Source organism: Cryptotermes secundus, unplaced genomic scaffold (genome assembly GCF_002891405.2).
Source record: "Cryptotermes secundus unplaced genomic scaffold, Csec_1.0 scaffold630, whole genome shotgun sequence".
In the NCBI taxonomy this organism is placed as follows: domain Eukaryota; kingdom Metazoa; phylum Arthropoda; class Insecta; order Blattodea; family Kalotermitidae; genus Cryptotermes; species Cryptotermes secundus.
The window spans coordinates 357597-382794 of NW_019720573.1; the positions used below are offsets into that span (position 1 = coordinate 357597).

A 25198-nucleotide genomic window follows, 5' to 3' on the forward strand; every position below is an offset into this window, starting at 1 on the left:
GGTCCGCGGGGCCCTACACGCGACCGTTTTGAGGCCGTATTCGTCCACATAATTAAACGTAACTGTGTCCGAAAATACGATAGAGCTAAATGCATAAAAATAAGCTAATTAATAACATGGGTCACATTTCTTACTATTATTAAAAGTACATTATAAAAGATAAAACAACTCCGTCCAGTGTGACTGTTGAAGTTTTTACTACTTCAGTTCTTAACACCCTTACATGTTTCGGTCCCTATAGGGTGTTAAGAATTGAAGTAGTAAAAACTTCAACAGTCACACTGGACGGAGTTGTTTTATCTTTTATAATGTACTTTTAATAATNGTACATTTCATGTATGTACATATAGAGCTGAAAAGAAAACACTTCTCTTCAAATGAAAACCAACTTTAGTAATTAAACAAAATGTATTAGGATTAAAATATTGTGACGTACCGCCAGAAAGGCCGGACGATAAGACGTCCATCACTGGTCAACGGCTAGCAATGCCTAGGAAATCGTTGTCCCGGAGATGAAAGTGTGACAGTGGGGTTTCTGCCGTTATTTGTAACGAAATGTATTCCTGCAGCAACAAGAGAGTCGTTTGCATATCAGCGGGCAAAATTAACCCTTCGACAAGGTGTTTCCTGTCCAGTCCGAGTGCAGGATATAACAGTTCGCATCCGACAAGAGACCAGTCCCCTTGTGGAGGCGATGTCGAATACCTCCACCGTGATCCTGCGAGTCGTAGGAAGCGACGAAAAGAGGAGTCTCAAGTCCCAAGGGACTCGGACCCGAGAAACACTGCGCTGGCAAGGGCCTCTCGTCAGAAATGGCGCCCCACAGAAACAAATCCGTAACTATCAAACAGTAATACATATCTGGTGATGAGCTCCAAATGGGGCTCGACATCAAGACTTACTGACTAACTGATCAGTCTCAATGTGACTTTGACTTTGACTCTGAAGAGACCAGCAGAGTTCGTGTCCGACGAGAGCTAAGGCAGTTGAGCTGCTCCGAGCAGAGCAGAAGACACTTCACCGAGATGCGCGGTGCGAGGGTGTATAACACTGAAGAGGAAACGTCCGAAGGCATTACAAGTGCGAATAATTGTATTTGCGAGTGTAAAGAGTACCCGTCCAGTAAATATTTGTCCAAATCCGAAACCCACACAATTTCATATCGCATTGCCTAGGAAACACGCGGCAGCATTCTCTTCTACCAGCTGCATTGTACTTCAGCAATGCAAAAGGAAATTGCGTTTCCGTTTTGAAATATGGCACTCAGATTATGAATAGTGGGCCTGTAATGTGCAGTAGGAGACTTCGATGGTATGAAGTCTTCACTGTTGACAAAACACAGCAAGTGTCAGAATTTATTTTCATAAACAAGGACATTAGTGTCCTGTGAGTACATTTGGTTGGTTGCGAGTTTTGTATGATTCCCAGAAAAATAGCTGGTGACTAAAGACTTCCAGATGACACGTTCATGTGGTTGCTTCGAAACACGTAATGAACTTGAGTTGCTTTTAAGCGTTGTCTGCACATTGTGCGTAAAGTGACTGCCTTGTTGGAGGTGGTCACTGTCCACCTGAATGCTTATTTTCTGTGACACAGCGCGTCATATTAAAATTAAATTTGGTGATTTGGGCCTACATTAAATCTAAGTAGTCTTACCACTTGCCTTAACAGGAATTTAGAATACTCCTGCTTCTGCGATACAAGAACGGCCGGATTTGAATCGAGGGCCAGCACCAAGACGAAACTGGTAGTTGATGGCGGAGGCGTCATCTATGATCTCGCCACCAAGGAATACTATCAATACTATCTCTTCAGAAACATACATTAGAGGGATCTGAGGTTCAAATCCAGGTGTATGGCCAGGAAGAAAGTGCTGCATGTAGGCAGACTTCTTGTATTTGGATCCTAACGTTTGTCTTAGAAATAATTTAGAAGGTCCCTGCAGTAGAGGAGACAAGGAGACTGAAACGCCAAAGATAAACTGCTGAGTTGACTGGATAAATCTTGCAACGGACTGATCGCTCATCCAAGGAGTCCCACCGGTTGTCTCAATAATATTGTAGAGAACTTGTAGGGCAAAAGTCTGGCTGTAGCGCCAAGAAGTATCTGCCTCATAGGCGGGAGCTCGCGAAATAGTTCAATGAATCACGTTAAAATCCCAGGCGCTGGCAAGTGATTCGTCATGATAGCTCTGTAATGGCATCATGCTAACGAGAAACCCGCCCTCCCCCTCACATTTTTAAGCAGTTCCATCTGTACATTGGCCAAATAAGATGTCACCATGTCCGCAACACTCTGACTTGATAATAGGCTTCAGATGTTTGGAGATAATCGATCTACGCGTCTCGACACACGCACATACGCACGCGCACACACGTATATATACAGTCCATTTATTTCACTTTTGACAGCATGTATGAACATGGTGGTTTCTTATACATTGTCGTCACTACCTCCACGAAGACCAAGACGTAGGTGGGAGGATAATATTAAAATGGATCTTAGAGAGATGGGATGGGGTGATACGGACTGGATTGATCTGGCTTAGGAAAGGGACCAATGGAGGACTCTTGTTAACAAGGTGAAGACATATGTGGGAGTTAAATTATGGTAAGAAGGTAAACGTGTTCCTGTGCTTAACTGTTAAGCACCACCACCATTGTTGAGTTATGCACTAGATGGAAGTGAATGGTTAGCTTCACTTCCCGGCCGCTTAACTCTCTGGGAGATGACCCCTGGTACGCATTGGAGAGGAGGCTGGTTGGGCCCCAAAGCAGGTCTTTACGCTCTGACGTAGATAAAAATCTCTTGCACCTACTGAGAATCAAACCCCGTTCATCCATTCCATAGCCCGTCATTATACCGCCCGATCTATCCCGGATCGTGAAGGTATGGCTCCTCGTATTTAGAATTTGGGCACTAGATGGAGGTGGATGTTCAGATGTACGCATGGCCCACTTTCCCAAGGGCGAAGTGCCCTCGGTACTGTTGCAGAGAGGGCGGTCTGGACTCGGTGGGTTCCACTGCCTGAAGCGAATCTTGGTCGTGTAGCCTGATCTGAGACATCCCGGCTCCTACCTGTAGTGAGGAGGAATATATTTATTCAAAATATATTTTTATGAAGAAATTTGGTTTTTGCTTTTAAACGTAAGAGTGTCTTAGGATTATGATGACCGCGATAGGCCTACGGGTTCCAGCAAGTGGGTGGTAGTGACTCTGTACTAGAAGACAACGCTGTTACGTCGTAGGCCACTCTTCTTGTGCTTTATTCGCAATAGACGACATTTTATGTTTGGTTTTGTCGCTATGGGAAACAGGGGTAAGGGTAAAGAAAATTTTCTCTGACCTAAATTTCTCATTATAAAGGATGTCTCTGGAATGTGCGGTCTAACTTTGATGGATGAGCTTTACTTAGCAAAACAAGAAAACAAGTTCATACAAACATGGGTTTGCAAACGCTTCCTTTCCAAGTTACAGCACTGTCAGGGTGCGCTTACAAGTAGTACTCACAGTATCCTCTATGAGACTCAATGCTTGTTTGGGCACGTCTTATTATGTAGCGTCGAACCCGTTCAAAGCTGACAGTTTCACAATGGGCCGGTGAGTTGTCTACGTTGAGATAATAACGTGAATACAATAGAGGTTGAAGTGCCCCCACAGATAGAAAGCTAGAGGATTCAAATCAGGTGAGCGTGAGGGCCACGATTTATGTCCTTCTCTACCTGTCCGTCGGTTATGATAGGTACCGTTGAAAACATCTAGCACAAACTCAAAACAATCTCCGTGGTTTTAGTCCGCAAGCGAACTATATCGACTGAGAGACCACCGCTTGCCGGCGAAGTGAGTGCCAACTTCAGCGGATAGGTGGTGTCGCGTGGTCAGCACAATGGATCCCCACTGCCGTTCATTTCTGTTTTCTAGACCGGAGCCGCTATTTCAAGGAAATAGCTCCTCAGTTATCCTCACGAGGCTGTGTGGACCCCGTTCCAGACCCACTACTTCTCAGAAAATCTGGTAGTGCCGGGGATCGAACCCGGACCTCTGGGTCTGTAGCCAGGAACTCTGACCACTAGACCACAGAGGCGGTCCATCTAGCAGAACACCCCTGAAATATGCTCGAGCACCTTCATGCATGAACCACGTGCACTGTCTGACCGCCAGTACTGCATCTTCTATTGGATCGGGAGGTATCGTTAGTGATGGGCTGTAAGCCGACTTGGCAAAGCATGCCGACCTACCAAATAGCCAGCAGCAGTACCTGCCGAAACATTGATGCTGCATTGTCGCTGGTGTCCAGACTGGAGTACACAGTGAGGATTGTCCTTTGCCCACTGGTGGTGGTTGTAAAAGATTATGATGCCATCTTTATGAAAACCTGACATGTGAAAAAGCGCGCTGGCGAAAAGTAAAGGGTAGCTCAGCACTTTGTTCAATAGACCACCAGTACGAATTATCCTGTTACGTACAATCTGCGGGCTTGAGACCCCGGGCTTTCTGTAAACGGTCGTTGCGCAACATTTAACTCTACCGCTATTTGTGCCACGCTGACGCGGTCCAGGACACAGGACGCGCTCCTCAACATCAAGTGTCCGGACGGATCCCTCGCAGCAAAAGGCTTAAATGTTCCAGTCCCTCTAAATCGATCAATCGCGGCAGATATTTTATGGTTTGGATGGAGTCTGTGTGGAACCATTTCCTGGCAGAGGAGCGCAAACCTCCGGCCATTGTCATTTGCCATAACAATTCGTACGCCGTCACTCACAACACAGTACATGAAAGCTACAATTGCGCACTACTTAATTGTAGCGATTTTCTTGTACAGTTTGCTACAGCATTTAAGTAGTATATACGTTCATCGCCTCTCAACTGCTGAAATTGGACTGTAAACAATGACGCATTGAGGCTAACGACTGCATTAAGAACGTGTTTTAAGGTCAGCGGAGGCCTACGGGCAGGCTCTTGCTGCTTTGCTTTCCTTGTGGTTTACACCAGCGTCATAGCAGTCATATTGACCTGTAGGACAATTACAGTAAGTAAATGCAGTTCTTGCAGTTTCCATGTTTAGAACGATTGAACATTTTTAAGCAGGTTATAGGACAAGAGAATAGGAGAGGTGCACTCAAATTTTGGAATTTTCCAAACATTTTCTTTGCAGTTTTGGATTATTCGCCAGTCCTTACGTTGATCTGCTGCAGATACAAATATACTGTTGCAAAGCTTAATCGAATGCATAGAAGCAGAAATCATTTGTTGGTACATTTCTTAATATAGCCCCATAGGCTACCGAAAATGTTTCGAATTAGTACGTTTTATTCTTTATTCCGATGTTTTGTATGCACCGTTTTTTGGTAAATTCGGAAGTGAATTTTGAGCTTTTATAAAACGGGTTTATATTGGACAGATACGGAACAAGACAAATTTTGTACCACAGCGTTTGCTGCAGACCCGCAATACTTTGTTTTTAAAGAGTCGTAAAATATTTTTGGAGATGAAACATTCGGAAGGGAGTATACTGGCAGCAGAGTCGTGACCCCGCAGTGTGTGTTAACTGTGAGCTTCTTACAAAGAAATTTATGAACATGAACGGGGGCGTGTCAGCTTGCCCTGTGACACAATTGTCATACAATTATAAATATTTTTGTTACAGCATTCACTGAGGAACTGAGTTCAGTTCTAACTCGTCGGTCGGTGGTGACGACAGAGGAGGAGCATCACGTGTCCTTGTTCGGGAATTCTGAAGATGTCTTGCAAATAGAAGAGGTCAGTAACCTTTGCTCTTTTGTTATCCCTTGAGACCTGTATAGAGGAATAAATGACTTTAAGAGAGGTGACCAGCCTAGCATTAACTTAGTGAAGGATGAGAATGGAGATCTGCTTGCAGATTGCCCACAACATTTTGAATAGGTGGAGGAACTACTCTCTGTTATTGAATGTACACAGGGTCAGTGCTATTAGGCAGCAGAAATCGATACAGCTGAGCCGTTAGTACCTGATCCTAGCCCTTTTGAGGTTGAAAGTGCTGTTGCAAAATTGAAACGGGGAACGGGGAACGGGGAAGTGGTGCAATGGAGCTTAACAGGGAAAGGCGGAAAGGATTCGGAAAAATCCAGCTTCAGTGCAATTTTGTGCACATCCAAGCTTAGATGAAGACACTTTTCGATTGAACCCAAGGCTCCTCGAGGAGAAGTCGACGACTTAACTGCCCGAGCTGTGGCACGGCCGTGGAGTGCCATGACAGCGACTGACATCAGTCAAATAAATGAATAAAATGGCTTCATGCCGTAGACACTACTTTCAGTCTTTGAGTGAAGAACGTATTTTATGCTGAGGGGCGACATGTTGCATTCTGCTGGTTAATAGAGCCAGCCGACTGATGTGTTTGTCTTCATTATCTGTGAAAGGCTTAATCATACGTCTTTTCTTGTTAGTCAGTATGGATCTGTTTCCATTTGTCTTTAACACCAGGGATGTCCAAACAGTGCTTCGCAAAACCCAGTTATTCTGTGATTGTGCATATGGATTTCAGCACAGTAAATAGCCTAAGAGCAATTTCTCTTATGTAATCACTTATCTTATACTGCTTCTCCGAACTTCTTTGGGCCTCTATCAGGAAGCAGAAAAAATTGGAAGAGCCTATCCCACATATAGGGCCTTTCACCGAATGTGTATGACATAAACAGTGAGTTCTGCGCCGCTAACAAAAATAGTTTTCTATGAAGTTGCGGCAACTGCACCGCAGACACGCCATAATGCATTATGAAGAGTCTCGAGAAAACCGTGTGCATAAAATATGCTTGATTGAGGCAGGTTCGAGTGTGTGGGAAACAAAATAGAAAGACATGAAGCGCCGCTTGACCTGCATGAGCCGTTCGGGGGGCCTTCAGTAAACAAAAGTAAAATCCCGGGATTTAATGAGACATTTGGTCCGAAAAGTCAGTATGTATTTTTAGTTATTATTAGAAATAAGAATAAAAAAATTGTTGTTACTGATAGGGCGTCGTCCAAGTTTTGATTGCCCCAAGGACCCCCAAACTGTAAATTTGACTCTGTGACTTGCTTTCTTCAACGTATTGTCGTGAGTGTAAAAGAGGAAATGTGTTGAGCATCTTACCATTTATTTCCCTGCCATTGGAAAACGGTCCAGTTGGTTTCTTATCGTGTTTCGTCTGTACCCCTAATGAAGGAAATGCCTTGCAGTAAAGCATTTTTGGGTTTCAGATGTGCAGCGGTGAACCTTACTTGAAATTCTACGACCTCTATGCTTCTTACCTAATTTCAACAAAACTTATTTCATTGAAGAACCGTATATATTGAGTAGATTTGCGATTTCAGAAAAAAGAGACATTTTTATACTTTTGATTAAACATTGATTTGACTTGAGAAGGCCCTGTTGGGCGTTAGCAACGCCAAACCACAGTACTGATGCCATTTGAGTGATACATTTATGGTATTGTTGTGGAACTGCATAAAATATAGACTCTGTACTGTAGCGTGGAGGATTCAAATGTTCTACGTGATACAATTTGCTGAACGCGTAAGGCACAAAGTTGCAGACACATCGGTACTAATTTTGAGCTAGTTATTGTGAAGACTCGAAGAGAAGCAAATGTAAACCAAATGCGTGTTGCAGCAAGACAGGTGTAACCGAGGAATGCAATTCTTTCGCAAGTTAAATTCGCAAAACAGCGTTCGTTATCCGCCTCTCACCAGCTATATTACTCTATAATTCGCTCCTAGCTTCGAAGAAAGATGCCCACGTTACAATGTAAGAGCTCTGTATGTTATACAAACCTAAAAGCATTTTAGCCTGCTCTTACATCAAATGCTTTGCTCACTCATCACGTGAACTGCTTCAGACTATTTTAATATTGCAGATACGATCTAAATATAAACGAAGGCACGGCAACATTTTATAGCTTACTGCCATCTCTCCGGCAACGCAGAAATCAGAAAGTGATGATCGGCAGAGGCTGTTGCTATTTCCGAGCTTGTGGCCTAATCCCGGTGTAGTGGTCAGCCTTAGCACACTGTTCTGTGGGTGGTACAGAGCAGTCACTGAGCAGCAGAATATGCACTTGGGAAACGTATGCGTTTCTGTTTCCCGTATCGTTGAAATTAGGACCTGGGGTATCGTTCTTAAGGAGCTGCTTCGTCTGCATGAGGGCAAAGTTGTCCCTATGTTTAACCAATTAACCACTACTATGGTGTATGAGGAAGTGGATGTATAGATCCACATTTTCTTGACCTTGACACTAGATAGAGGTGAGTGGTCAGCTTCACGTCCCTGCTGCTTTAACTCCGGGGAAGGAGCCTCCGGTATCCGTTGGATAGGAGGTTGGGTGGGCCTCAGAGACGATCTGGACGACTTTGAGAGGAGAAAGTTCTTGACCCTACCAGGACTCGAACTCCGACCTCTCTGTCGTCCAGTCCGTAGCCAGTCGCTATACCGACTGCGCTATCCCGGCTCCTCTTGTTTCTGGGGTCTGCACAAAAGAGATATTTGTGGAAACATAAAAACTCAGGACCATTCAATTGGCGGGATTTGAACCCAAGACCGCAGTTCTGGCACGTTGTAAGGATGCGTAATCACCTGGAACAACATGCTGAAGAAAATTGTGGATCCCTTCATGGAAATTTCGCGGTGTTTCGGTGCTTACGGTTCCTCTATTTGGCGAAAACTTGTATTTATTATAGAAATGACGGTTATTGGATTTCGCGGGATCTCCAGACATGCACGTGTCTGCAGATTCTGCCATGGCCGGTGGAGTGTAGGTACGCGTTTCACACTAGACACTGCCTGAAGCTCAGAGTGCCTGTTCGACGACCAGGTTGCCGGCCTAGCACTGGCGATTTCTCAGGTCGTGGTGGAATAAAGCAAACAGCTAAATAATGCAAAGTTTTCCCTGTGCTTTATTAATTAATAAGACGTATGGAGGAGTGAGGGTATAGTTACAGCTAGCAACTTACCCATGGAGCTGAGCCCTTCTTGAGGAGCCGCCAATTCTGCAGCTACTCAAGAGTTTCCCAGCATTTTATGGAACCAGACGGTTCATTACCGTGTCTGAGCTCTAAAACAGAAAGAGCATCGATAAATAAGCTAAGGGTCATTTTGAGCACCACGTGACGATGGTGCAGTTGAAGTTTAAGCTCCACGAATTCTAGTGTGCATCACGGGTGTCGTGATGCTCCCTGTAGTTTATTCTCCCAGGCCAACTTCAGGAAGTAAGACTAAGTTGGCTCAAGCGGTAAAGCTTCAGATTTGTATTCGGGAGATGCCGATTCGAATCTCGGCGGAGATACCGACTTTCCTGGATGAGATTTTCCCCATTCCAGAAGTATTTATACTACACGACCATCAATTGCTCACGGAGTGCACTTCTGTTTCCAGACGACCATCCTCTACGGCTCAGCACCGTGCTGATGAGCTGTTTTTGCATCACATTCTGTGGACAGACGAAGCATGTTTTATACGCGTCATGATGTATTAGCGTCCACAACAGTCACCTTAATGATCACGAGGTAATCCCAGTGCTACCCATGAATATGTATTTAAATTCAATTACAGCATCGGCGTTTGGGTTGGAATCGTATAAGACATGTTGTGATTTCCCAGCTAATATTGTTCAGCGTTATCGTGGTTTTCTGGAAACTGTTCTACCGAGGCTGCTCGAAAATGTGCCTCTATCGGCGAAGCATAGATTGTGGTTTCAACACGACGGAGTTCCAGCGCACTGTGGGGACGGTGTTCGGCGGCGGTTGAACGCGACGTAGCCAGGAATGTTTATCGGACGTTGAAGGCTGATTGTATTGCCTTCTCAGTTGCCGGACCTAACTTCTACGCACGTTTATGCAGTTCCTCAGAGGATTCTCGAAGATCTTGTGGCAAAACTTTGGTCAGATGTGACAACGGTTTATGCCAACGTGTCAAGGCATGTTCGAGATAATGCCGTGAAGCGCAATGGCGTCTGCCTCGAAACAGACAGAAGTCGCTTTGAGTATTTACTGTAACTAAGAGGCACCCCTGAATTGATCATTTGATAGCTTTCGCCGCGTGGCAGTGATGTATATCTTGAAATGTAACGTCACAGGGCATATGCTGTCAAATATTTCGACTTAAAAACGAATTACACGCTGGAAATCTTGACTGCGAATTTTGTTTCACAATGCACGATAGAAAGTTTAAGTACGCTTCCGTTCCTCGCCAGTTGCAACGAGTTCGCGGGAACACCAACGGAAGCGCCACTTGACGGCTGCATTACGAGAGCTGCTTACCACGGTTACACAACTACAGAGAAGACATGCGAGAGTGCAACACAGCAATGGTGTTGGCATGAATTGAACGCTGGAAATGGAGTGTGTTGTTTCTGGATGCACGGCCTGATTTACCGCTGTATCCAGACGAGGCAAATGAGCCAGGATATGGACAACATGTTTTCGATTCTGGAGTAACACCACAACGGCTTGAAGACCAATCCAACCAAGGGTGTATGACCGAATACAACGAATGCGTCAAGTGAAATGAAGTATATGGATAAGTAAGGAACATTTGTTGGTGTCTAATTAGTACCGCTTAAGATAGGTAAATCTGCGTGAGTTACTCCGTGTACATTTACATTGTGATGCAAATTCTTCCCTTTGACTACCCAGACAATAATACTTCCACTGTCTGTCAGTCTGTGTATATTTTTGTACGATAATTTGAACACAGGCCTGCGCACAAGGAAGGTGCTGACGCAGGAGGAAGTACGAGAAACAGTGAGAGAGCGGAACTTATATCGGAGCAAAGTAGCATTTCCGAAGAGCCACTGGCAGGGAAATTGTGCTTCCAAATTTAAATTAGCAACTGTGTTGCGTTAGGTGACCAAAGTGTGACCGTCCCTGGGTTGGTTTCAGCAGAAAAGAGCATAGCGCATTTATCGCTGAAGCTAGGGAGATATCCCGCCAGAAGTTGCGTCCCATAACACTCGACTCTTCGTCAACTGCAAGCTGTCAGACTAGCTGCGGGTGACTGCTGTGCCCCAGCCCGAGAACAGAAACCTGATGTTGCGGCCTAATGGTTAGAACTGGCGCTTCGTATGAGGGAGTGAGCCCTGTCCCTCGAATCTAGGCTAGAACCGCCGTCCTTTCTGGTTGAGTTTCTCGTGGATTTCCCAGTTTACATGAGTATAGTGCTTGCATAGAAACAGTGTCGCGTCCGTTTAAATCTGAGAGTTACCGTGCTTCATTTGGCTCTAGATATCGCTAGTTGCTATGGAGCATTTAAATAAGCAATTAATATATCCAGGAATAAAATCTATGACACAGCGGTAGTGCGTTAGAATCTGGCGCTGGAGGTATCTGATTCGAATCCAGGCTGCGAAACGAATGTTCAGGTTCATTTCGTGATTTTCATCGGTTCGTCTGTGAAGGTTCCAGGACAGTGCCTTCGGACAGGGCGTGGCGGCTTCCTCTCTGACCCGCAAGCATCTTACCATATCTAGTTCTTTGCCGCGTAAAGTCAGCAGTTGGCACGCTTGGTAAATTGGTACTTACTTACTTAAGGAGCTGATGTCTTCTGGAGGACAAGCCAATTCTGCAGCTACTCAAGAATTTCCCAGCATTTTATGGAACCCGAAGGTTCATCACCGTGTTCACAAGAGCCCTCCACTGGTCCCTATCCTGAGCCAGATCAATCCAATCCATCCCATCCTATCTCTCTGAGATCCATTTTAATATTGTCCACCCGCTTACACCTTGGTCTTCCGAGTGGTCTCTTTCCTTCTGGATTTCCCACCAATATCCTATATGCATTCCTCTTCTCCTCCATTCGTGCTACATGCCCTGCCAACCTCATCCTCCTTGTCTTGATCATTCTAATTAAACTTGGAGAAGAGTACAAGTTACGAAGCTCCTCATTATACAGTTTTCCCCAACCTCCTGTCACTTCATCCCTCTTCGGTCCAAATATTCTCCTCAACACCCTGTTCTCAAACACCCTCAGTCTATGTCCCTCCCTTAATGTCAGAGACCAAGTTTCACACCAATACAGAACTGGTAAATTGGTAATCGGGAGAATATATTAACCCCCCCCCCCGAATTACTGTAACTGCGGCTTTGCCTGATGTGAGAATCGAATTGATGGCAGGGATCGATATACGAGTATGTCGAAGTGTATGTAGCTGGAGACTGGTCTATATTTGTTGTTTCAAGGACTTGCAGCCAATGAGCTGTGCGTTGAACCGGCCGCTAAATTTGGTACCAGAGGGAGTTGGAGTCATGAGACGCAGCAGCAGTAAAGTGTCCGGGAAACCCGCCGGTCTCTCAAACCGGCTTTGTTTTGACAAGTGCTTTTCTAAATACGGTTTAACGGCGTATAGTTATAAGATAACCAGACCTTTCGAAGGCTTATACCGCCTCCATCCACAGGACCTTAGAATAAGCAAAGCAAGAAACCAGATGTTGCCTTCTTTTGCTGGTTCCTTAGGCCGCGCCATAGCTCAAGCGGTTAGTCGCTGGCTTCCCACCGCGGCGGCCCGGGTTCGATCCCGGATCTGGTCAAGTGGGATTTGTGGTAGACAGAGTGGCGCTGGGGCGGGTTTTCTCCTAGTACTTCGGTTTCCCCTGCCAATCTTCATTCCACCAAATTCTCCATCATCATAATCACCCGGGGCAGGTACAATAGGCCAATTGTGCCGAATGGACCCAGTTGGACTCCAACCTCCACTAAGCGAATTAAAAAAAAAAGTACGGTACTTGTGACTGCACTGATAGCCCAAACGAGAAATCTTACATGTTCTGACGGCGTGGCTATGGGAACTCTGAATGTGATTTGTAAGGTAGTTACTACTATGAGGATTCATATTTTGATCTTCCGGAATATAACACGTGTAACCTCTTGCGGGGGACATACTACTTTCATATCTAGGTCACTTATACCCTGAGGATGGAGACAGTATGGTAACCATAACCAGACTGCACAATGTTGAAACGTATATCACTATAGGAATATCGCAGATTTTACTATATTAAACAGCAGAAGAACTGAGGACGTCATTGGTTAGTGGTACTCCTGCGTGCTTCAGTCAGAAAGCAGTTCAGAGTGGAGTATAGTCCTGTACCTTGGAAATTTTTCGTAACGAGGTTCATCCACTCAAACACGCCCTCACACTACCCCGTTTCAGGCCATGGCCAGTACTGAGAGAAGTTCCAGCGTTTTCTTTCCTTATGATGCTTCCATTTATACAGAGAGGACAGTGTTATGCAACTTAGTGACTTTTCCTTTTCACATTTCTAACATAAGTGGAGTACCCCATAGCATATTGTGAGGCTGCCATTGTTATGAGAATTAACATGATATGCTGTATACTCAGATAATCAGCAACGTTTCTACATATCTACTACATACCAGAAGACACAAACATGATATGCTGTCTACTCAGATTATCAGCAACGTTTCTACATATCTACTACATACCAGAAGACACAAACATGATATGCTGTCTACTCAGATTATCAGCAACGTTTCTACTGTAGAACAGAACGTCCGCGCCATCTATCGGGCAAGGCAGACAGTTAATTCCTTGAGTTCGTTAGCCGAACGTCGCAGTGCTGTGGTTAGCGCTCTTGGTTCCTGCTCGGGAAGTCCCGTTCTTACTTCGGTTCTTGTAGAATTGTCCTCATTACGCCTGAAATATGCCACGATAATGTAAGATATACCACGACCACTTCCAGCCTCATCATTTGAAAACGACCATTCATAAGTATCATGTTTTATAAAATGCGTAGTTGATACAGCGTCGTTAAATAATGCAAGGAACATATATCGCGTGATAACGAGTTCAAAGTAAACAAACCAGTTACAATTGCACGGTGTAATCTTAGCAGGAGCAAGCAAAGAAAGTGTAGTTATTATGAGAAAGATGAGTTATGTTCTGTAATAAATTGTCCCTAAAACAGCAAGGCTTGCTTAGAAACTGCGCCGTCTCTCTCGCCCACAAACTGTATCCGGAAAGTCGTTATCTCCCATAACTATTTAGCGATATAAGCGCATATAACTTACGCGTGTCTTCGTGTAAGAGTCGGTTATTTTGTGCGGTTGGAACTAAAATTGGAATCTCGGGATTACTGGGCTTTTTGGCTTTCTCCATCGTCTGGCGTGCTAAAAACCACAAAGGAACACAACGTTTGGGAAACAGCCTGTATGCGTCATCAGGCAAAGGGTGGGACACACCTCAGTGAGTGCCCAGTGATTGAGGTTACCTCCTTCTAACGGACCCAGCAGAGTAGGTGTCTCCTGCTCTCGCATTGGGATAGAAACAGATCCAGTTTCCGCAAAATTTGTTTTTGTTTTTATAGAATAACAGATCATGAGCAAACTCCGCAGTATCAAGTTTCATTAAAATCCGTTGAGAATTTCTCGAGGCATTTCATGAGTATACGCAGAGAGGCGGATGGACTGACGTAGCCAACTTTATAGGCGCTGAACAAGGTTGCGAACGCACCTGAAAGTCGCCATATTTGTTTGGAGACATTATAGTGCACTCTCAATTCTTGAAATATTGGATTTCTATATTATTTCTTATATTAAGAGAGCCCATGTAAACATTGCGATATGCCAAGCAGGCCTTTCTAGGGAAACTGCTGAATCGTTGAGGATTTCTTGTTCTTGTATCAAGAATGTGACACGCCTCTGTGGTCTAGTGGTCAGAGTTCCTGGCTACAGATTCCGAGGTCCCGGGTTCGATTTTTCTGAGAGGTAGTGGTTTTGGAACGGGGCCCACTCAGACTCGTGAGGGTAATTGAGGAGCTATTTCAAGGAAACGACGACTTAGGTCTAGAAAACCGAAATTAACAGCCGTGGGGATCCGTTGCGCTGACCACGCGACACCCTCTATCCGCTAAAGTTGGCACTAACTTCGCTGACAAGTGGCGGTCGCTGGGTCGGTATAGTTCGCTTGCTGACTAAAATCACAGAGTTTGTTTGTTTTTCTGTTTGTAGAGCAAATAGGCTTAAATGAAAAAGAGGGGTTCTAGTAAAATTGTATCCGTGTTTTATACTGATGTAGCTGAGGTGTATTGCTTCTGCATATGATTATATTAGTCTTTGCTAATGCAGTACAGTAACCCTCGTTATAATGGTAAGTGTAAGGTAAAGCTATCCCCGTAACAGGCCGTGAAGGCCCATAGAGTTGTGAGATGTCGAGGCTCTCACATTTTCTAGACAGTCGATTCACATAGACGGCGGTGAGGTTGTCAGCCTTACGCCCCGGGCGCCCTTTACCCCCAGGAATATTCCTGGTACTCATTTCTATTAGAGGCTGAGTCGACCCCAGGGCCATAGTTCTGCTGGAAGGATTAGGTCGATTGAAAAATCCAGTAACGTTATTGAGAATCGGACCCGCGACCTCCCGGCTTGTAGCATAGTGCCTCGGCGAACTACGCTATCGCGTGCCCCTCGGGGTGTAATGGACAAAATCTGGGTGTGTGCAGTTGTGAATTTGTAGAGATGTTAAAGCAGTAAGAAGGTTTTGTATTTACAAAACTATTTAAAATAAAGAAACAACGTAAAAACGTTTATACAATCCAATTGCGTGTTTCTGTGTTTATTGCGCGTATTGTCTGTGTATGTATGGTGTGCTTACATGAATATACCTTCACTCGGTTATAGCGTTGGTCCGTTATTACAAGGGTGTGTCGTAGGCCAATTCATTTTGGATGTCATCTTGCCTTGCTGTCTGTTAACTGCTGGTCATATTCACATGGCGGTCATGCAGAAGGTACACTGACGCCATTGAAGGCAAAATTGAGCGTGGTGACAAGTTATGTAAGTAATTCACTCGGTAGCAGCGAGCCCCTCTAGACAAGAAATAATCGCGGAACCCGAGAGTCTGCCAGTGAACCGCATCTCGAGTCATTCTTCGGTGCTTAGATCGCACAAGCAAATTCTTTGAAGTGTGTGTGACAGTCCCTAACATGCAAGACATCACCCTCCCGACCCCCAACCAGAAGGTTCATCCCTCGCCAGTTCTGCGCGGCATCCTAATCAGCACATGCGCAGTTATCCTACACGTCTGGAGGACCGAACGTCCTGGTCAAATGTTGGAACTTCCTGAAGAGCCCGGAGACCGACCATCCCCTTAGAGAGTTTCCGTGGTTTTCCTCGGGCAAATGCAATGATAGTAGAGAGTGCTACGTTATAAATATGTTAAGATATAATGTAATACTATATATTTATGTTTATTACAATACTGTTTTCAGATCTAGAGAGATGCCAGTCTAAAGTAATTTTGAATTAAATATGCAGAGCCTTAGATCCCTCTCAAAGAGCAGAATTTTATGTAGAATACGTTATTTGAAAATTGATTTTCATGTTTCGATTTACACCTCAAATGAAGTTGCAACTTTCGCAGCATCTCTGCTTGTTCTTCACATTATTAACGTTTTCGATACGTGAAGTCTGGGGGGGAGGGCTGGAGTTAGAATTTCGGCTGAGTACTTGGCTACATTGACAGAGGGTTCTTCTATTTTCTTAAGTCTCTTGAGGCGAATGCCAAAAAATTGCAAAATTTTCATGCACAGCCATCACTGTACAACATTTGTTATCAGCTTCACGTCTCATTTCATGCTTGTATAATTTTAAATTTGAAAGTGAAATCTGCTGCCAGACACAACAGTGTTGTTTGTAACAGTTTGGTTCTGTATTTTCATGGATTTAACCTTCACAATTTTTCTGATATCTTCTTCATTGAAAATTGACGTATATAAGTTTGTTCCGGCATGGTCCCAGTAGTTGATATATCATGCTTTATATGAAAGTAAACTGCCTAGAGTTACCCATAAGTTTATGGATCGCGCCATGAATATCCATGGAGGAATTGAGCTAAAAGTTTTAACATTTTCAAAACCATTGCCATGTTTTGAACTCTGCTCATCTTCCCAGTTTACTGAAACCTGCGAAGAGTTCGTTGAGAGTCAACACGGCGTCATAACCCAGTCTTAATACCGCTATGAGAACCTCAAATCCTACATTAGGCTTGCGTATAGAGACTCGGAGTGGAGTTTGCTTCCGGTATTGGTTTTAGTGTATCTCTACTTATGTTTCCTTTCATGTCCTGTTCACCTGAAGACGAAAATAGAACCAGTTTCCGAAATATGGCTTTAAATTGGGAACCGTGTCTCTGTATATACAGAGATTGGTGAGCTTTATGCTAAGACCGCCTTATTTTCCGTGAGAAGAACCTGTGCACACAGCAGATTGGAGCCGCGGCGGTCTGCAGAGACGGCACCTCAGTGTATTCCGTGTTGCCTATGTAACGCGACAAGTCAATTCACGTGGCTCTGGAATTTCGCTAAAATATAGTTATGTTGTATTTATTTATTCCTGGTTTATTAAGCGAATCGTTCCATAGCTGACTCTATATGTGCGTATGTGTGTAGCATTGAACTTCCGGATGATTATTGAATTGGAAAGGATTTGAACGGAAGCCGAATTGCTGTAAGTTGTCGTATTAACTTGGAATTTTGCTGGAGGGACTGAAGAGAACCACTAGAATCCTCAGTATAACCTGTCACTGACCCAAGTTTTGAACCCAGACACGAAGGAGCGGTATCCTGTCGCCCATCTCAAGCTCTAAGTTCAACTCTTAGCTCTGAAGGATAATTTGGGTAGTCAGCCTCATCGTCACGTAGACCTGTAAGTTAAGAATACGATTTTGCGTGTGCTTAATCTAAAGATAAAGTTGTACCTGTGCTTAATTAACTTAGCACCACGCCGTAGAGACATGTTCTGGGAGTGGAGGTATAGCTCCACCATTCCTAACCTCGTCACTAGATGGAGGTGAGAGGTCAGGTTCACCTCCCGGTGCCTGTTGGTTGGGAAGCTGAGTAGGCCAACAGCCGGTCTGGAGGCTGTGTAGTAGAGAAAACTCTTCTACGTTTGCCGGGAATCCACCCTCGGCCCTCAAGCCCACATCCTTTCGCTATAGCGAGTGAGCTCTGCCGGCTCCCACTTTATCTGTGCATAGGCGGCATTATTGGATTACAGTTTACGCGCCACTGGAAAATTACAAATAATCGAAATCATTCCATCATTATTTTAATTAACGCCATATACAGCACAATTGTTGCATCGATTGTTAGGCCTATATATGAATTTTATGTAACCTTATGTATCTGACATTCGAACGCAGACACTAGAATGAAGTTTACTGGCTGAAGTTGTTGCTGCTCTTGTTCAGTCTCGACTGCAGTTTGGTTTTAGTGATGGCCACGACATAACCAAGGGCATGATGATGATTATTTCCATCTTCTGGATATTGTAATTTCTGGAAAAATTTTACTGACAAAATAAATACTGAAACAGACTGAAACAAAATATTGCATATATATCGAAATTGTTTCGAGCTATAGTGCTTTCTTGCAGTAAAGTATACACACCACTGTTGATACCAGGCGTTTTCAAACCATTATGAAAAGAAACGAGGTCTTGTACCAGCTGACAGCAGCAGATCACTCCTAAGTTGCAATTCTTCCTCAGTTTAGGTTTTACTCAGAGCCGTGGAACCAGGCAAGTTGTCCCAAGCGGTAATGCTCTAGACTCCTATCGGGGGGCGCCCGATTCGCACCCAGTTCTGAGCACTGATTATACTGAGGGTTTTCATGGTTGCCTTCGCCTCTCCCCTATAGGTAAACGCTGCGATAGTACCTCGATTAGACCACTACAGCTTCCTTCCTGATCTGGTCATTCGACGCAATGCAGTCTAGCTAGCTACAGACCGCCCAGTTAAATAAACTACAAATGTATAAATACTAAACTTTTCGCCCAGTAGAGTACAAGCTGTCCACACACGCTAACAGCTGGTCTCTCTCTCCACTGCCGACACGTCCACGTGATGACGGAGTGGCCTAAATCGGCCTGTCCGCGTTACAACACTCTGAATCAGCAGCCTTGGAGCCTTGACCGTTATTAAGTCACCTTCGCAACACGGCGTCCGTCAAACTTTGTTCAGCTGTAGGACAGAAAAAGAGTTTAGTAATATTTGTAGACGCCGTGTCGTCGGCAGTATTCGGGCGTCTTCGTCCTTTTGCTCGCGATGGGGTACAACCAAAACAGAGTTACCTTAATCAGTTGAAGGCAACCCCGGCCGGCGTCAGGCGTCAGGCGTCTTCCTACAATTTACACTGCGATGGCACGACGACGAGAACGAAACCTAATGACAGCTGACGCAACGAACTGCGAGCAACAAGTTATTCAATTTCTGTGTTTTCGTCTCAGTAAAGTAAACTTGTCATTAAACGCTCAGTTAATCAAACATATTTAAAAGATTTTTTTTTGACATCGCTTATGTTGGACTAACCACCGATTGAATTTGATACGAAAATAATTTTCTTCCATCTGGATTATCGATTACTTCGTCAGAGAAGCGAAGAGGACAAGATCTTGGAGGCAGTTGAAAACGTTCTGACTGATATTAAAAAGGCTGTGCTTTTGTGACGCGTCTTCATCGTATTGTGTGCGAATTGTGCGTGTTTTGTCAACACAACCATTCCGTCTTATTGGCTGTGCGAATATCAACCATAATTACCACGTGCCCTGAACTGTTGAGGTCGAAATTTGTCTGTATGGAACAGTTTATGCAGTGAATTTATTTGAGCGTTTTGTGTTCAGTGATATATTCAGATTGGTATTGGAGCGTTTCATAAGTTTTATAACTAACATCTGTTCATCTATAAAATATACGATTTCTCACACATAAGCCTGAAAATTTTCTGCTTAAAAGAAATTTTTATTTTGTATGCGGTGAGTGGGGAAGACCTCCATATTCAACAAGTTTCAGTTTATTTTATGACCCGAGGCTACAAGTCTTGGAGCTACATACAATATAATCAATATGTCTACGTTCTGCAGAATTACAGGTAAAAGTCGCGGCCTTCCGAAATCCAACTACTTCCCACTTTTGCCCCCAATTTCGCCAGCAGATGCAAAGCGACTTTGCCGCATCACAGGGAAGTCGTATGGCCTTCCCTCGCATCATTACATTCCCGTCGCCCTCATCAGCAAGTCCAAGAAATCGCGCGGGAAATGCAAGATCACTAACAATGAAGCTGCTCATAAATTTGCACCGGAAGTAGAGGCCCGCGACAAAAGGAGACGCCATATTGTTTTGTGTGACTACCGCTATGTACTGCCGGTACTGGATGGTTCCTCTGATCAAGAAAAGACAATGATGGAGCTCCTAGCAACTAAAGATGGTCGTGTGATCTCATTTCCTGAGGAGGACTCCCGCTTTGTGTATGTCGTGAAAGAAAGACATTGCGGTCTTGTGTTTCCGTCGGCTCTAGAGTTAGCAGTCAGAGATGGCGACGTTCGTGATATCATGCTCTCGAAGGAATCCGACACGGTTGTTTTCAAACTGAAACAGGGGAAAAATATTTCACTGGATTTAAAAACCGTTACGCCGAAGGTTGATAAAACTTCAGAACTGTATGATGGAGAAGGGCCAAACGCAGATGTCATAACAGAATTAGAGGCAGAGGAAATGACCACTAAAAAGAGAAAGAGGAAGCGGCTTGACGTATTAGACGCAATGAAGAAAATTTTTGAAGAAAAGGAGATGGAAGCAGAGGTTGAAATAAAAAAAGAGATTGAAATAAATGAAATGAAGAAGGCGAAAGTTGTGGAGAATGTGATGAAGGCAAAAGCTGAAGAGAAAGTGGGAGTAAATGGAGACAGAGTGGAAGAAAATAATGAAGACGATATTATGACGGAAGAAGAGAGAGAAATGTTGAACAACTGGAAGAGGTTTGATCCTAGACACTCTCGTGCGGAGACAAGTCTTCTCATGTGTAGCGGGGATTGGAGGGATCTCATCAGGCCCCTCATAGAAGACTGGGACTGGGGCGCATTTGATAGAGAACCTGTTGGCACCCCTATGATCAGCACTTTGCCAGAGCCGTTGCCCATACAGGCCCAGGTAGTGGACCTTAGCGTGTCCGTACCAGGTATCGTTCAGTCACAGACACTCGGCGAACCTGGAGAAACAACGGGGTTTGAACCAGTCCCATCAGTGGCACCGTTTACCCCATTACTGGCAGAACCAGAGGCAGAAGTACTGAACGCAATACTGAAAATCAAAGATCCAGAAGTGTTAGCAAAAACATCAGACGTAAAGGACGTGTTTGTTGAAGCAAGAGAGGAAATTAAATGTATGGTACCGAAAGTTAATGAGATACCAGACCTGGTAACTCGAATTGATCAAGGTGTTGTAACAGAAGTGGGAGATGTTCACAAAATTCAAGGTCTGGTGCTCGACATAGACGCTGCAAAGAGATTTGTTGTAGGCCAGAGAGTAGAAACGCCTAAAGGCGAAGTTTTTGTGCCAGGCCAAACATTGCAGACACCATCAGGACCCCAATTTGTGCCTGGTTTCACCGTTAAGACCCCAGGATGTGACAGTCCTGTTCTAATACCGGGGCAGCAAGTCCTGGCAGTCACTGAAGAGAGTGGAGGAAATACTGTGCCAGTGTTTATAGCCGGCCAAACTTTAACTACACGAGACGGAGAGAAATTTGTTGCAGGCCAGAATGTTCATACACCAGGTGGATCGAGATTCATGGCCGGCCAGACTGTGATAACACCAGATGGGCCAAAATTTATACCAGGGCAGCTGATTTTGGACACGGATGTTACAGTTTCTGAAAACGAATTCGTCATTGACGTAAAGGACGAAAAGACTTTGATACAAAGTGAGACACAAAATGTTTCGAATACAAACACAAAGACGCAAGCCTATAAGTTTGTCCCGGGTCAGACAGTTCTGACATCTGATGGTCCCAAGTTTGTACCTGGCCAAACTGTGGCAACAGCACAGGGCGAAGAGATTTTTATTGCAGGTCAGAGTATACAGACGAAGGACGGTATCTGGGAATTCGTTCCGGGTCAAGCTGTTACGAAGGAAGGAGAAGTCAAGTTCGTGGCCGGCCAAACTGTTATGACCCCTGAAGGTCCTAGGTTCATTCCTGGACAGATTGTGAATACAGCAGAAGGATGCCCGCAGTTCGTACCTGGAGTTACTGTTTTAGAAAAAGACGGAGTCGGTTCTAAGTTTGTGCCTGGAAGAGCTTTGCAGACTCCAGAAGGAATAAAGTTCGTAGAAGGCCAGATATTAAAGAATGCAACAGGCGAAACTGCGTTTGTTCCCGGGAAAACGTGTATTGCCGAAAATAATAATATCGAATTCACCGCGGCACAGAAATTAGAAGATATAATTTTAGATGATGTTATTGAAGTTCCTAAAGAAGGGCTTAAACCAATCAATCCCCATTCTGGTTTACCGCCATCATCTGATATATCAACTTATTTTGGACATGTTGTGCAGACATCACATGGTGTGGAGTTCTTCCCTGGTCAATCCACCAGTGGACTACCGGCCGGAAAGATAGTGCCTGGAAAACTGGAACGCGCTGTGGATGGCAAAGTTAAATTTGTTCCGGGCGCTGTTATTGAGATAGAGCCCGGGATTGAGAAGTTCGTCCCGGGACAAGTAGTTATGACAGATCAAGGAGAGCAGTTTGTTCCAGGTCAGGTTGTGGAAACCTCAGAGGGGGCGAAGTTTGTTCCTGGGCAGGTTGTAGAAACAAGAATCGGCCAGAAGTTTGTTCCTGGGCAAACAATGGAGACTTCCGAAGGCACGCGATTCGTTCCAGGTCAGATAGTTGACACCAAAGCCGGGCCAACATTCATACCCGGGCAAGTAATATCTACTGACGAAGGTTCGAAATTTGTGCCCGGGGAGGTATTGGATACTACTGATGGACCTCGGTTCGTTCCAGGACAGGTCATAGAAACTGATGATAACAAAGTGAAGTTCGTCCCTGGACAGACAGTCAAGACGAAAGATGGCTCTTTGCGCTTCGTCGCTCCCGATTTTCAAGACACCCCGGAAGGTGGCTTTGAATTTTCCGTGCAGGGTTTCGAGATAACCCCGGAAGAACTGCAACTTCTGCGTCCCATGCACGTGACTGCTTCATACGTACCTGCCAGCGAGTGGGAAATGTCTATTGATTCACGAATGCTCCGCCAGTTATCGGAAGCAGGGATGTCCCTGGGTCGTCAGGTTTCCTTGGAAATTCCGACCTTCGACTTTAAACGGAACGGAGTTCGCACAGCTGTTGAAGCAAATGGAACCTTACACGAAGCAGAGTTCAGTAAACTGGAGATTCTAAAGGATATTTTGTCCAAACATCACACAGAAGAGCATGTACTGGAGAAATTATCTGCCCTGCTGAAAGAGACTAAAGCAATTTCTAGCGAAGAGGAAGAAATTAAGACTGGCACAAAAGAAGAATCTCTAGAGTCTGCATTCAAACACCTGACTCATGGTAATCCGGACTTTCTGGATCAGGTGTTGCAGAAACTTTCTGAATGTGTCGAAGATGTCAGTACAGAGAAAGGCGCGACAGAGTCATTGCAGAGGGCAATCGTGAGCGTTGTCCAGGAACGCAGCGACCAGAGGATACAAGAAATTCTGCAGGACGAATCGATGTATGATAAGAATGATGATATGAGAGGGCTTTTGATGCAGTCTGTAGGTCTGGCCCGTGCGTTGGGAATGTCAGATGTTGTAGCTGGTCTCCTGGACATCCTCTCTGATCCCCAATCAACGCAGGTCCTATCCAGTGACCGTGTGACCATGGATATTCTGCGCCGTCTTACCGTCATGCGTCAGCTCGCCGAACAGCGGCCCAGTCTCTGCCTGGCGTTAAGGCTGCTACAGAGCGACCCCGAAGTCGCAAGGTCTGACCCACGACTGAGAGAATTGGTGCGTGAAAGTGCCGCATTAATGGCAGTTCCTAAAGAACAGCTGCCACTAGAGTCATCCAAGGATATCCCAAGCAGCCTGTTTCACTGCAACAGTATCCTGGCAATGGAAGACTTTTTGCTCTCCAGAAACCAACGTTCATCGGGGACCTTGCTTATTTTGAAGCAGGGTCTTCAGGCCATAATACCAAGAGAAAACGCTAGGGCCGTCCTTACAGGACAGATACCTTATACAGTGTTAGATGAGTCAGGGATACGCCACTTCGAACCACTGCACGTGTTATCAGCCTTGAGGCTGCCACGCCAGGCAGCCTACCACTTCTCCATATATTCTTGTCCAGCAGCTAAAGAGGAGTCGAGTTGTAGCGCTGCCACCGTGACGTCTCGAAGTTCCTGTGAGGATCTGGGAATGCTGGACAGCTGTCGCCGTCGGAGCGACACGACCACAACCAGCCGACGACGAGGGACTCTGGAGAGTGTCGATGGGTCCACTCTGAACTATACGCGACTGAATGGTGACAGTGATGTACACAATGTCACAAGTGGGTACAACACTCCCACTACGAAATACGGCAACCGCTACAGTAGGAGGTACGGCAGTCTTAATGGCGATAGGTCATTGTCACCTCCCAGTGGATACGGTACCCCAAGATGTAGGCCAAACGGCAGTGGAGACAACACGTATGCACTCGGGGGAAGGCTGAGCCGTAGCGCATCCTCTGTCAGAATGTTGGGATCAGAGGTTAGTCGTTTCTTTACTGTGCGAAAATAGGACGAGCTAACTAACAAGGGGCCTGACGAAATAGCCCACCCTGCTAGTCCCGCGGTTTATGCCAAGTGAAGTCTGAAATTGCAGGTTTGTACCTGCCATGGGAATAGCTGTTGGGCTTTTCGTGCTTAATTCATTCTATCCATCTCCTCACTCCTGCCCCCGACCTAATTTGAGGATGTTATCCTGCTCACTGCAGAGAGAATATACATTCATGACCCAAAATCGTATTGAGAATTAAAGAGGACCCGGCAAATCCGAAAAGAGTGGTGACACATATCTTTGTAGGCTTCAGCTCCGGTCTTACCTCGCATTTCTTCATTATATGCCTTTCTTTATCGCGCTGCTGCTACTGCCTGGTGATGTCGAGCAGGTCCTTTCTCAGGGTAAAAGTTTCGAGTCTCGATCGAAGCATTGATTGGAGACTATGGTTTTCCTCATGCCTTCAGGGTAGATTCTATATTGATATATTGAGGAAAAGCTGTAAGCTGCATCATATTAATGTTAATTTAATGGAATTGGATTCATTTTCCAAAGCAATTACAAGTTGGGCAGATATGGAATTTAGCTTTATATACGTTATTATTATACTTTACAAAATTATTTCATTTTGGACATGAGTCTGAATTTAT

The 25198-nt window shown here is 44.9% G+C and overlaps 1 protein-coding gene across 7 annotated transcripts in view; it reads left to right on the plus strand.

The window, feature by feature from the left end:
• The window catches only part of LOC111869356 (obscurin), a 228833-nt gene that overhangs the window by 15866 nt on the left and 187769 nt on the right, over positions 1-25198 (plus strand). For 4 of the 7 annotated variants that reach the window (XR_004513565.1, XR_004513564.1, XM_023860827.2 and 1 more), the window contains exon 1: positions 19141-24539. Coding sequence is in view for 5 of the 7 variants with exons in the window: in XM_023860827.2 (XP_023716595.1) it covers positions 19869-24539 (4671 nt within the window). In the remaining 2 variants the exon portion in view is untranslated. Of the gene's footprint in view, positions 1-5647; positions 5761-19140; positions 24540-25198 lie in introns of those variants that run through there. The other 3 variants (XM_033753466.1, XM_033753463.1, XM_033753464.1) reach the window with 3 other exon arrangements.